The 15145-nt window shown below is 38.3% G+C and overlaps 1 protein-coding gene across 1 annotated transcript in view; it reads right to left on the reverse strand.

Annotated features, from left to right (window-relative positions):
* Positions 1-15145, reverse strand: part of cacna2d2b (calcium channel, voltage-dependent, alpha 2/delta subunit 2b) — a 28148-nt gene that overhangs the window by 12600 nt on the left and 403 nt on the right. The window contains exons 2-5 of the mRNA XM_029501781.1: positions 7690-7771; positions 2624-2740; positions 1706-1765; positions 113-157 (exon numbers count right to left, since the gene is read on the reverse strand). Coding sequence (XP_029357641.1) covers positions 113-157; positions 1706-1765; positions 2624-2740; positions 7690-7771 — 304 coding nt within the window. The remainder of the gene's footprint in view (positions 1-112; positions 158-1705; positions 1766-2623; positions 2741-7689; positions 7772-15145) is intronic.

Below are 15145 nucleotides of genomic sequence, written 5' to 3' on the forward strand. Positions count from 1 at the left end.
ACAAGCGAAACTGGTTCACATGTATTTTAAATTGAATTTAAAACTGGATACTTATAAACATCTTGATTTTGCCGAAATAGAAGATGAATCAGGTTATTTGTCCCTTACTCACATAATCCAGCTCAGCCTTGGAGTCATAATAAGCCATATCCAGCTCCTGGAAGAAAACAGACACAGATATGACCCATCTGACGACAGATTAACATTTATACATGAGCCACTGCGACAACTAGACACACAGAGGAGAGAGTAAACCTACAATCAGAAATACTTCATTGATTCCCGGAAGGAAATTCTTCAAGGGTGGCATTGAAAGATTATTTAGTTATATTTCCGCCAGAATAACCAGAAAGGAGCCAGCTCTACAGAGTTGTTGGTTGTTGAAGAGTTAAGGAGTTACTGAAATCTGTGCTGCCTCCTTAATATGCAAATGGATGAATCAGACCGTGTACTTCAAATCTGTGGTGTAGGTATGAAGTACTGTGAGGAGTAGAGTTTAAAGAGTCAGGTGTTTTCAGCATGATGACACCCTGTCCTGCATCCCATGTAGCACAGTGGCAGGACATGATGATACAGAATGAAGAATAGCAAAATGGCCCATTTTCTGAGCTGTAAATGTTTGCCATTTTTATGTTCCGTACTGTCACATTACAAATCAGTAGACAGGCTCTCCGGCTCGCGCAGAGCATCGCCATCTGTTAGTCTTACTTTCTACTGACAGTCAACATACTTCTCAAAACATCTATTCAAAGGCTGACATGCTTCTATTTCTGGCCTGTTCTCATTATCCAATCATATCTCCAAAGATGACTTTAGCCTATATTACAATACCACTAAACATGTCAACTTTCCCTCATTCTGTTGGTTGTCTTTTTGCTGTAACAGAGCTCCCGTTCTCAGCAGAATATGGATCTGACACATCCAGACATCAACAACTAGAGATCTTTACCAGTCATTTCAAAACAGTGACATCTCCGAGCCTCTGTGTGTACCTCTCCTGAGAGAAGCCTCTTTAGAGCTGAGTCTGTGAAGTGCTTATGCCAAATATTTAACCTTTTTAGTATAATAAGTTGTAATGCTTTATTGAAAGTTCATTCTTGTAACTGAACAGCAGCCGACAATTCAAATCACATTGCAGTGTTCATTCATTGCCACTGAAAAAGACTCGACAGAGCTACGAGATAGACAGTTTTCCCAGAATGGGCTAAAACATGAACAACCACCATTGCTGTCTTCTGAAATGATCTTGGCAAGTCAGTGCCTCTGAGGATGAGGTTAACCCTGTCTCGTTTTGTTGGGGCGTATGAAGCAGGCAGAGTGGAAAAGTGGAGTGCCACAGTGTGTAGAACTCAACAAAACCACACGGGTCAGTGCACCCAGTCATCTGTTTCACCTAGCCGAACACTCAGCGGTCTGCACAGCTGACTGGTGGAAATGTTTACTCTCAAGTCGCTCTGTTTAGAGCCATGGTGCTTAGAGACAAACCAACTTGGTTTAAATTTACATATTTGACAGAAGAATAAAATTTCATATGATCTGTATTTATTCTATACTGTGTACCTGACGATCCACCACAGACATGAAAAAGCACAGTCAGAATAGCTCCTTAATTAAATTCTTGAGTCAAAATGGTGTCAATGACCGGAATGATCAAATAAACACTTTCCTGCCCAAATATCCTGAAATTGTCTGAGTTTTGTCTTACCTTGATTCCATCCTGCCATAGATGCTCTCGCTGGAGCCGCTCCGCCTCACTGGCTAATCTCTAAATGTTGGAAACAGAGAGACAATGGTGAATGAGATGTCATGTCTCAGTAGGGATGTAGACTCTGTTAAACAGTCTGAGCTCCAATGACTAACTAACCCAATAACCCTTCAAATACTTTTATATGAATGACATGTTTTTTGGTTCTTTTTTTTGCAGAGCCTGTATTTACACAGTTTAAAATCTGGCATTGAAACAATAAAAAAATGATCTAATGCATATACTATGTGTTATCTTTGCTCAGATGTGAACTAAAAATTCTAAGGCTATGTCTTGGCTCAACTTTTATGCAAGTGTTGCAAGAAAGTAGCTTTGCTTTGTCAGCAAGCACATCAAAGGCTTTCACAATGAAAAATCTAATCAAGTTTCTATAACCCCAAAATGAATTGATCAAATAGAAGAACATTTTGTACAACTTGTATTCAAATACAGCTTACAGAATTACAGCTGTAATTCTGTATTGTTATTGCATGGGAAGATATTAAACAAACAATATGTAATAAAATTCACTTTCCATTATCATTAAGTACTACAATTCAGTTGTGAGAACCATTTTCAGTTAAAGGAGCATTTCATAGGTTCTGCTGTTGCTACATCATCAATGTTGGCATTATCACGTACTGTTGTGTGTACAATAGTAAATAATATAAGACTCCGTATTACGTACTCTAAGAAGTGCTCCTACTACTACTACTACTACTACTACAGGATTAGCTGGTTAGCATGCTAATTTCATCAGAAGAAGTGATACAAACAGTAACAAAATGGGGAGCTTGCCAACGACCTGATTACAAATTTCTTCTAGACAACACATACCACAGAACAACAGTTTCATATTCAGGAAAAAGAAATGCTTACATCAAGGGCTTTACGCTTCTTAGCCAGGAGTTTCTCTATGTCTGAGGCCACCTTCTCCACAATCTTCCGAGGCTGGTTCTTCACCAGACTGAATCGTCTTCTTTCTTCATTGTATATCTGCACATTTTTAATAGGCAATTTCAAACATTCAAGACCAGCTGCACGTATATTCTATTAGGCCAGTTTCTGCTGAGCTAATGATGTTCTATTGTCAATTTACAACCTTTGACTTTTATTATCTAAGCTGACTCAGCATAAGGCTGTGTTGCCATTAACTGTAGTTGATTGTTCTGGGCAGTATCTGAGTGGTGTTATTTGATAGTGCTGTCTTTTGTTAAACTAAAGAAAGAAACTTTGACGAAACTAGATGCAGAATGGAAGATCTGAGTTACAACATTTCAGAGAACAATTCCTCTAAGAAGACTCAGCCTTACAGAAAGCTCATGAATTTGCAAAAGCAAATCCCTTTTATATTTGAAGACAAACACAGGGGAGCAGTCAGTAGTTGTGCTTGTGTGCTCAATCCACAGCTAAATATGGCTCCTTTCATGTAATCTATCTGCACATAATGTCTGTAGTCTTTGGAATAGTTTTCACAAAGGAATCAGTCTTATTGGTAAACTGACACTGACACCGTGTGGCAGATTTTCTTTTAGATGCATGATGGCCGCCCTGCTGAGAATCCCCCCCATCACATTTCCTGCATCCCACAGCCATAGTGTACATATTAAATTACAGAAAGATACATAGGGTTAATTATTTGTTATTATTTTCCTAAAGCTTAGCTCTGTTCCATGTGTTGTTTAGTAGCTGTTCCTATATACCCCCTGTTGTTTCTATTTAGTCTGATCAGCCAGTATTAAACTCCTTTTGTGTCATATGTAGTTAGGTCAGTTTTTGTTCTGTCCAGCTTGGATTAGTTCTGTTTAGTTAACCTCTTAAGGGCCCAGAACCTTTCTTTTCATGTCTATATAAATATATATATTATAAATAACTTCCCTACTCAAACTGAAAACCTGCGTTCCTTGGTGTCTGTCTGCTTGGTCCCTCACAAGCTGTAAAGTATCCTAACTCATGTTAAGGTTGTTCACTCAAACTCTTCAACAGACAACAACAAGCTGGTTGCTGGGGGACCAAATGGTGACATCGCTGTAAAAAAAGTATTTTCACTTCAAGGACAACACATAGAATTCACATGTCTGATACATTAAAAAACACTCATGTTTTTTGTGATCAGCAAAATGAAACACTGACAAACTTTATACAGTAAAATGAGTGTGATATTGTTTCATACACGTTGCTGATAACACCTTACATTAAAGTTTTAGGTGATACACATAGCCATCTGAATGCTTTCAGCAGACTACATAAAACCCTTCATGGCTGCGGAAAATAACTCTTTCCTTGAGTCTAAAGCTTACAGCAAACTGAAAGAGCCAGACTCCTCCACATGATGATCTTAATGCGTTTCTCCAGAGGGCATAGAGTTAAATTGGATCACACAGAAACACATCACAGTTAACTTCACAGGACCTCAAATATGGCCTTGCAAAACATCCCTCATGCTGTCATACACTTGAGAGCTTCAAGTTCATCAGGAGACATCTGGGAGGGAGACTGGACTGAAATCAGATAAAGCTGCAAGGAGTAAAGCATCCTTTCTGTTGCAGGCATACTTCTTCAGTTTAGTCTCGAGCTCTTACTCAGTATAAGCAGCATTATAACTGAATAAGACAAATGAGAATTACTGAGAATTAATAAAAGGGGAAAAATTAATCATACTTCAGGGATATGTTTCTTATAATACAGTAGAATCTCCATTTCATTTAATTTAATTTTAAACCACTTATCCATCAGGGTCAAGCCCAACTGGCATCTCAGGCAAGGGTGGGGTACAGGGGCAAGTCACCACTATCACAGGGCTGAGGCAAACAACCATTCACACTTCGATTTACACCTACAGGCAATGTAGAGTCACCAATGAACCTAGACATGCATTTCTTTTGAGGAAACAGGAGTATCCAAAGGAACCACGCACAGTCACAGGAAGAACATACAAGCTCCGCACAGAATGACCCCAGGCCCGGGACTTGAACCCACAACCTTCTTGCATTGCACATAATTACACATAATTTATGGCAATATTTACAAATGCATGCAGGTTTCAACAAGTTGAGGACATGTTTTCTTACCAACAATAGAAAACTCATTTCAATGCCTGTAATGACTTGAAAATCTTAAGACAATCAGAGGCTCAGTATCAGATATCATAGTAAATGGACAAAGACAAGACAGGAAGGGAGACAGTGGCCTTCATGAAGACATTTACCAAACCTGTGTATACACCACATGACAGACCTCAACCTACATATATGGACTTAATTTGGAATATTTCTTTCCAGTTGTGTCCTGACCAGATGCTTTACTGGCCCATTCTGCACACAGGGGAACATGCAGCGATGAACAGGGTATTTCTGTGAAACGTGTGTGCAGAACAAAAAAAAAATGACCTAAATATAAATAAATGCAGAAATCGTAAATTTAAAACCAAAATAAGTGTGTTTTGATAATGAGAAAAGATGTATTGTGTGTTGCAATGCCATATTTTACATATCTTTATATTTATTCATGTATTTCTGCACCTAATAAAACCTAAAGGTCCCCTTTAAATGACTTGGCAACAAGAAAAAAAACCCAACATCCTGTTAGATATCTTGTTTAATACTGTTAATTAATAATAATATAATGTGTATTACAATGCACTCATTTTAACTTTTACTAGCCCTGAAGTGCTAAAATTATGATTTTGTAAACTCTGCCTCTCATTCAGTACAGTAGATGCAATATTTTGTCTTTGGTTTGACCCAAACAGTCAAGATTTGTGGCTAAATCCTTTTCAGCATTTCTACAGATTAGAATCAGATCCAGTGTCCATATCACTAGAACGGTTTCTGTTTCCGAGTTATAGTCAAGATAAGGCAACGGCAGTAGACCCATCCGACTGATCAAGCCACTATAATTCAGCTTTAGACCGAGGTTGGACTACATTTCCAAAAAAGAAACAAATAAATAAATATATATCATAAATATCATGTAGAAGTAAATAGAAATTAAGTAAATAAATACATCAATAAATATGGTTAGGGTTAGGGAAATACAAAATGTGAATTCATTATAAGAGCCTATTTATTTTATTCATTTATTAAATGATCTATTTCTGCATTTATTTATTTGTACATGTACATTTTTTGTCCCCTCACACTCTCCTATTATCAGCCGACCAAGCTAACATGGCAAACATGGGAAATGTAATACCTGCTATAGGTTTGTTGATATTGTCATTATGTGCATTTAGCCCGAGTCATGTGGAGTCACCACCATGGCTGTACACTCACTCACTGATTGGGCTTCACAAGCCCTACTATTAGCAGTCGTAAAAATCTAATGTTAGGTGTGGGAGGAATCACAGAGATGATCAAAATTAGAGTTGAAGAATTGAGCATACTATTTAATTTAAAATTCAGGCATTTACTCAACATGAGAAGATGGGACAAGGCATCTCAGGCAGAACAATTTCTTAACAGAACTAAAGAGGTTTAAGAGCAAGAACGGATTAATGAAGATAGAATGAACAAGTGAATCTCACATCAAGACCGCAGGCTGCAGGCTGACCATCTGCTCTGCTGTGACACAAACAGAGAGGACACGTGCTGCCGCTCTCAGCCCAGGGAACGCCCCCACACATCTTCCCAGAGCACGGCTCTCTTACCCCCTGCAAACCATCTATGGTCCTGTTTTTGGCATTTGCTTTGTCAGGGACAGCCCTTACTCCAAGCCACCTGTTACAGCAAGGGCATTTAATATCCGCTGTAATTTATAGGATACGACAGCTAAATGATGATTTGTTTTGAGCAAAAATCTTTTCCCAACAATGGACAACAATGTTTACAAGTCTACATATATAGTACAAGAAACCAGATAGCTGTGAGAAAGACCAGGAATAGTCTCTTCCTCAAACATTAGTTGAAGTTGGTATCAGAATTTGATCATTGTAGAACAGCAGCTAACAGTCAGAGTAATGAATGAATATTTTCTATCAAACATGAGAAAATAGCAAAATCAAAAAGTACCATCCATATACACATTGCTTCTTGACTATGAACAAGGGCAGGGGGGTCGCCAGTCTATTACTGAGCTGATATAAAGAGTACTTTGAACACAGAGAGGCCCCCAGGCCTCAGGTTTTAGCTGTAAGACAACATCCCATCCCTCAGCAGTAACATGCTTTCTAAAACAATGACTTAATAGAAATCCAATAAGTTTTTGACATTGAGACCATTTAACCTTAGTAAAGAAACCAATTCTAATTTCCAGGGTAAGACAGTATTGGAATCACTTTTCTGCAGAGCAGCAAGAATCAGATGGAATGTGTATCTAATGTAAAACACAATGAAAAATGCATTGGATGTGTAATGACTTCTAAAAACAGTGACAGATTATCAACTGTAGCATTAACACATAGCATAGACATTGCATGATTATTTTCTAAAAGGTCCTGAATCAATATTCATGAGTCATTATAATCGTGACTTCATGAAATATAATATTAGATCTTGGAAATCCAACCACCACCGTACCACTCCACATCTCTTTTTCTTCAAAGGACTGGTACAATATGTTCAAGATTGATAATAATTGCAAACAATGGAAGTGCCAGAAAAATTTGGCTATGACATCTAAAAGCAGAGCACATATTCTGAAATCTGCTGAATATAAAACTCCAGCTATCGCAGAGAGTTTTGTATCTGACTACTGGGAAAACAAAGACATATTATTGGCAGTTCATTACTCTGCAAGATGTCCCAGAAGAATCTTGAAAGAAATTTTCTAAAATGCAGTTTCTAAAATGCAGATTGTCGCTTATTTTATGCACCTATTTAACTCTCAAATTTCATGGACTTAAAGCTATTTTGCAAGTTGGTCCATCTGCAACACTTCTAATTGAGTTGTACAACAACATGATTACGATATCTGTACACAAAAAGAAAAAAGGGCTTCACACTCACCCCTTTTAACTGCTGAGCTCCAGTGATCTGCTGAAAGACTCTGTCAATCTCCTGCTCGATGCGCCTGGCCCAGTGCATTATCCTGTAGATAAACATCACAGGTTCATTGTCAATACGTCTTTTGGCCCTGACGGCAAAAGATAAATATTGTTTTAAAATGTACTGAATAAAAATGTGCTTGTACTGTACACTGCCACCAACACAATAAAAAAAGACCTTAAACAACCCAGACATTTAGTATCTTTGAATTATGCACATCTTGATACCCTACCAACAATATCTATGCATGAAAACCATTTGCCCTTTTGCCATTCATTACGCCAAATGAGCAGGTCATTCAGTAATAACACCTAATCAGCTGTATCGACGGGCCATTATATTGTTGGATGCAAGGATATTTCCAAAGCAAAGTAATAAATACCATTTTCCACTTCATTATTAGAAGAAAAAAAAAAAAAAAATCGAAAAAGCTTTTAAAATGTGTGGTGACAGCAATGCAACTGGAATCTGTCACAATGTCACAGTCAGAGCAAGTAATGAGGCAGATCAAATAAAACATTCACTGTGATCTTAGTGCTAAAAGGGATAGATGTACTGTACATTTGGGTCTGCATTTCAGTAATTAGCCATCTTTGGAGACTACAACTTTAAGCTGAAATGTCTAAAGGCAGTAAAAAAAAAAAAAAGCAGTTTCCTCTGCAAAAATAGGTCTTGGAGTTTTTAATCTTATTTAGACAATGAAGCGCAGTCTGTTTATGTTTGAGTCCTATGAGCCCTAACCCCCAACAAACATCCACCGACAACTTTTCTGGAATAGTTCATTAATTTTTTCACAGTGGAGAATTATAATACATCACAGTGGTGTTGCATATTGTCAAAAATTCAATTTTCAACAAATCTGCTTTGTGTTCTGTTAAGTGATATATTTGACATATTTAAATTAGTTTGATACGTGAGGGAATATCATGCTGCTTCTAATCACTGAGCTAAATTATCCAAGGACAAAAATGTGTTCTATTCCAAAATGATCTTTGTTAAGTCTAAAGAGGATGTGAGATCTGTTGTATATAATAAAAAAGGTTAAAATAGTTCAATATAACTATACATTTCACACATTCTGCATGAATGGGTTCTTCACTTATTCTTAGCAAATTCAGAGTCATTTTACTTTTTGTTGCTGTGGGAGAAATATTACCCACATAATAGTTAATTTGTTGAAGTAAGTGGTGAGTAAACACTACAAAGATAATTTATCTGCTCCTTCAGCCAGCTGGATGACCATCCACAGCATAAGAAGTCTGCCTGTTCCCTGCCCCATTTTTCATCCAAATGACTTTGTTAATGTTAACATTTTAAATTTCTTTGTAACACCACAAGATTTGCTGCTGGAAACACTTACAACATGAGCTGGATTTGTATTGAAAGAACCTCAGACTGGGGCAGTGAATCTGTGTGTTATCAATATCATAAAATCAGCAGCAGAATCATCAGGGATAATAAAGAGCGGTGCAGCTGATTTTGGGAACTGCCATCATCAACACAGAAACTTTTTTTAAAACCAGCAAAAGGTTTGAATATCAGAATATTAAATGACTACAGTTCTAACAGCAGCAGCACTCCTACCAACGTCTCTGTTAAATGTCAACTCCAACACATTAATCACACCCACCAGCGAACACACACCACACCAGGAACAGCAGAACCACCAGCTACAGTGTATCAGCACATGGCCCCAGCAGCTAATTCCCTTCCTGCCCACACAAACAGCCTCCTCGACACTGAGGAGTCCTTAACAATGATGTGAGGCTGCACAGGCCAATAAAGGCTTCTGACTGAATGTACTGTAACTATATAAGGGACTTTTACACAGAAACGTGCAGAAAGATCACAGATCTTGTTCAATGCACTTAGATGTTTTATCACCATCTTCCACCATTATTTTCTTTCCTTCTCAACCATTCAAGGAGAAATGTCAAGCACAGAGGTGGCTTAAAAGAAACTTGAAGATAAGATTTTAGATCGGCTGCTTTCTTCCAGGATCAGCAATATATGCCCAGGTCATAGAAACAACAAAAGTATTTATTAGTGTTTCACTGCATTGAATTTTTTTTAAATATATAGAAAATAAGTTTCAGTTTTCTTCCTTTCAGCACTTCCCACAGCTGCTACTGCAATACACTATCTAGCTGGCAGGAACATAAAAAAAAAAAAAGAATCAATATTAGCACAAAAATAAATAAATTCTGATGACTTTATGTGCTATGTTGGAATTATTTTTAATTTCTTGTGACACCAATGTACCAGAGAATAGAGGCTGTTACCCTTAACCACCTTGGAGAGTCAGAATGATACATTTACATGCATTGCTAGCAGCAGCAACAGCTACAGATTTCAAATAGCTTTATCTGTATACAGCTAAAATTATTTCCCTCTTGGATTCTGTGTTAATTTTAGATGAATTCAGCAACTTTTATCACTATGAGTACAGATTGCATGCCCAGACTTGGTCCTATCCTCAAGAAACCCTGAGGACCAGCAACTGGTTCTTGAGTCATATACAGCCATAATTTTTTGGGGGGGGGCTTGTGTTCAGAAGAAAATTAAAGGGTGCCTGTCTCATAGTTATTTATAGTTACAGCACACATTACATAAATAAAATAACTTACATAATCTTTCATTTCAGTAGCCATACACTTATTCAGAGGTTAAATTCTCCACAGGTTTCAAGAGAATGATCTACTGACACTGAGGCAATGCTCTTCAAACTTGACCATTTCCACATTTATCACAAGAATAAAAAAATGACACAGAAAACAATGTCACTCCATAAAAGTTATAGAAATAAAATAAACCAAGCAACACAGTGTAGGCCCATATGTAATGTGGTCAGTTCATTCTGTAATGAGAATGAACCACAACTAATTCCCAATAATATTGCAACAATACAATATTTTTCCCAACCTCAAGGGCACAACCATAAGGCCAGTTAGTCTGGGGTCAAATTTAAAATCACATTACAAAAACTAGATTCCAAAATTAGACCAAGAAATGAAAAGCTGTCAGCGGTCAAAGGGGCAGGTGTTTGAGTCCCAGCTGAGGTATATCACGATCTGTTTATGAGCCTGTTCACTAAAGATTCACAGATCCCTCTGTTCATCTGCCTCCCTTCAGCATTTCAACCTTCATTCAGATGAAAAAGGTGTCTGGGGTGGTGAAACGTTTATTTCAGTATTTCACCTCAGTTGGTTTGAACAAGGAAATAAATCTTCATACCCAAAAAAATCCTGCAAGTGCCCATAGAGTCAATCCATTATCCAGGTCCCAGCAGGGACAACAACAGAGATTCAAGTATTGTCAGGCTTGTTTATGTCAGACCAGCCACAAATCTGAGCTCAACTGTCAAGAGAAGACAGAACTTCATTGAATGTTGCCTAACTCTCCTTTTCTCTTCTGGTAGTATGAGCCGAAGCTTCACACATGACGCACTTTCAGACCAGATGATAAAAAGTGGGGCCACTTTTAGTCCACTTTAGTCCACTTTTTAATTTTGAAATAAAATGTATGTCTAGATTTCAGGAAAGTTCCATGTAAAGGGAACATTGATAAAAAACTGCAAATCAAGACTATCTCTTTGAGTGCCTATTTAAGATATGACTGAATGCCCGATAGAGTCTTTGATGACCACAACACTATGTCAAAGTAAAATTAAAAGTCTCTGCCTCTTCTCACTGAGGAACATCTTTGGAGTACAAAGTTCCTAAATGCAGGTTCATCCACATCACCCTGCACAATATGGGTCTAATGAAGTCTTGATCTCAAACTGTGTCAGACTGTGCATCATTAAAGCATCAGTTCAAGCATTTCATGTGACAAACATTTTTTTGTTCTCTTTTGTTGGGACCAAATATTTTCATTTAATTTGACAAATGTTTTGTGTATTTACACCATCCCAATGCACCTCACATGCTCTGAATCATTCAGCAAATTGCCTTCTTTAAACTAATGAACACAAAATCAGTGTGCTGTATTCTAGTAAAAATGCAACAAAACAGCATCATTTTTTAAAAGTTTACTTTGTCATAGTAATTTATCTTTTCTCAGCCATTTGATGAGATTCTGGTTTGTTTTTGATCTGTGGCCATGGGATCATTTTTGTTCTTCATCTAATTGCCAGCGCATGTCGTGAATAGACTTTTCTCACAATGTTATCTACAACTATTGTTTTGGATTGATGACCAGAAGATTTTATCATTTTTAAAGGACTTTGCCAAGAACAGCACAGAGCATATTCAGTGTCTCGTTCCATTTCAGGGAACTCCAGATTTCAGCTCTTTCTTTAATCCTTAAAATTGCTCAGATAGTTATAAACATAAACTAAAACACTAGTATGCATAAGTTTTCTTACATGACTATAGCCCACAGACCTACAGAGCAAAATTAACCATGTGAGTCACAAGTGGTCTTTACTGTGTACTCCATTTTCTCTCCTCTAGAGAGGGATATCAGAAAACTCTATCACAGTACTGCGATGAGCAAGCTGAACAACAGACCGCACTTGTGTTTCTACTGTGTTACCTGCTTTACTCGCACTCCCCTGGGACAAGAGCGAGAGAAGAGCTGCGAGATGTGACCCATATTCACTTACAGCAGAGAGAGTGAGGGGTTGAGAGGGTGGAGCAGCAGAGCGATAGGTAGAGACACAAAGGAGAGACATTTAAAACTGTATTTGCATGTGCTCTATCTCTCCATCTATCTTTTGGTCTGCCTGTCTGTCTGTCTCAATGGCATCGATCTCCAGATGGGAACATCTTTGTTTCGCTGGCCAGAATTTTTTCCATCAGCTACTTGGTGTGAAATTTTGTACTAACATTCATGGTCCTCAGAGGATGAATCCTACTGGATTTTCCTCTATGAGGTTCCAACTATCGGTTGCTACAAGATGAAATGTAATACCTCAAAATGTTGAGCTTTTATATAGAATTTTACATTTAGCCTATATTTGTTTGTCCTGTGCTTCCTGTTTTATTTTGGTGACTCACATGTTGTCTTGTTAAGGTCCCTTCATTTCCTGTCGTCCTGTGTCTCCTGCCTGTGCGATTGCCTTCCCTGCCCTGATGTGATACACCTGTGTCTCATTATCTCCCATACCTGACCGCATTTAGTTTATGTTCCTCTCCCCTCGTTGCCTGTTCGTTTGTCTCATTTTTCCTGAGAGCAGTCTCCAGCTCCGGTCCTGGAGGGCCACTGTCCTGCTCCAGCACACCTGATTCAAATGATCAGCTCGTCATCAAGCTCTGCTGAAGTGTGATCGCTCATTTGAATCAGGTGTGTTGGAGCAGCACACATCTCAAACATGCAGGGCAGTGGCCCTCCAGGGCCAGAGTTTAGTTGTTTCCGGTGGAGCCTTGTTTATGACCTTCTGCTTTTCTGGACTTTTCCTTTTGGATTTTTGTTGCTGTTGCCTATCGAACTGTTTTCTGTGCACTGACCTCTGCCTGATTAAAGACTGCCTTTGTGGATCCCATCTTGGGAGTGAGTCTGCATACTTGGGTCTCATTTGTCTTCATTAAACTCCCCTTGCTAATAAATTATTGGCAGCAGTCCACAACACAGCCTTCCTCAGCACACATACTATTTCATCCATCTCCCCAAAACACATTTTTTTAATAAACATTGCTTAATGTGTTCTAAAGCAATTAAAAGAACATGGCTTCTGGTAGGTGACACTTTCAGTGGCCCTTCTAGCTACAAGTACTTCCAGCTAAGAAAACACTTGCAAAGAGAGAAAGCTAATTAGTATTAATAAGTATGCACTTGACCAACAACAGAAAAACATTGTCAAGTCAGGCTTGAGGCACAAACACCAATATTTGAAGGTCTGCTGCCATTCAGTTTTTATATATTTGGTTTTTCTTGTGTTTATCACCAATTGAGCAGCGGCACTTTTTTTTTTCTTTAACTCAATTTCAACACATGGTGCACTGATTACTGTTTTTGTTACTGAATTTGTGATTTCACTTTAGCCTTCGCTAAGGTTTATAGTAGAACAATCCAGAACCCCAGTCTCCAACGTAGCGGCATTGTGTGCAGCATGAGGATGCCACACCTCCTAGACTGAAAAATACTGTGCTTGGTATCTATTTATCTGCAGAGATAGAGTCGAGGCAGAAAGGGTGGGAGTGAAAAGGGCGACGTGAGAGAGGCAGAAGGGGAATAAATCCTCACTGCTGCAGTATTAATTCTTAATTGGAATGAGATGCTGTTCTTCAGCGTAGTGATTCTGCTTCATCTAGCTTACATGAAGAGACCCAGGGCAGGGGGCTGTGTAGCTGTTTTGGAGCACTCAGCAGAAAATCTGTGAGGAGGAATCAGTGGCTATACCATACTTGAAATAAACCAATTCATCATAAATTGCACACATACCCACTCCACCCAGATTTATAGACCCCCATTACTAATTGGTAAATGGATCTTGTCTCTCCAGTTGTGATTGGTCAGTAATCCCTCACTGTGTGCCCTGAAGATGAGTGGACCATGTGGCCCGTTCCTCCTTTCAGAGCAGCCTGATTGCAGAGCCGGGAGGTGGGCCCAGATAACTGCAGTCTCAAATTAAGAGCCAGCTGTACTTAACAGTAATGGGTTGAAGGTTAGGAATGATGAACTAAGCACAAGATCATTAAAAAAAAGATTCTGATGCATGAATTCAGCATTCACAATAAAAACTAAATTGTTTACTCTTTTTTACATTTTGTGCAACGTATAGATGTACATGTAGTCCAACTGAGCATCAAGTACCAATAGTAGCTATTAAAGTACTGATGGTTGTAGGTACGACAGGTGTTTCACATAATGAAAGAAATGTTATGCTCTTTACTGGTGAAAGCTGGCATGGAAAAATGAACCACTCGTAGCTGGGAGACAGGAAGGAAAAAGCTCCTTTCAGTTTTACTACTGCGCACACTTCATGGTATCTGCAAAACTTAATGAGCATCATGAATTGCTTAAACTAATTAAAGCCATGATCGACCTCACCTATAACTTCTGTTATTTGTTCAAAGTCTGCAATTAATGTTTTTAACAAATGGCTCTGTTATTTCAAATCATAGAGTAAAAATGAGGATTTTAGTTCAATGTTGAATCATATAAACACAGATGTGTGAATTGGGGCAATGTGCCAGTTGTACTAAAGCTTTTACTGTTCAGGGAATAATCAGAGACAGATCTAATCATATAGTAATGGAGAGGGCAGATTATTGCCTTAATCCTACTAATCTAATATCTGGTTTAACTACAATTAGCATTTATGGGCTTATCTGTTTCTGTTGAAACCATATATCCCACGGCAGTACATGAGCCTTCTCATGTATGCCCAGTCATAGTGTGGACTGCACCTCACAGATGCCTGGGCTTTAAATGTCCATCGTTTACACTCATATAATCAGCAACAGTCCAATTA

The sequence above is a fragment of the Echeneis naucrates genome, chromosome 5 (genome assembly GCF_900963305.1).
Source record: "Echeneis naucrates chromosome 5, fEcheNa1.1, whole genome shotgun sequence".
NCBI lineage: Eukaryota > Metazoa > Chordata > Actinopteri > Carangiformes > Echeneidae > Echeneis > Echeneis naucrates.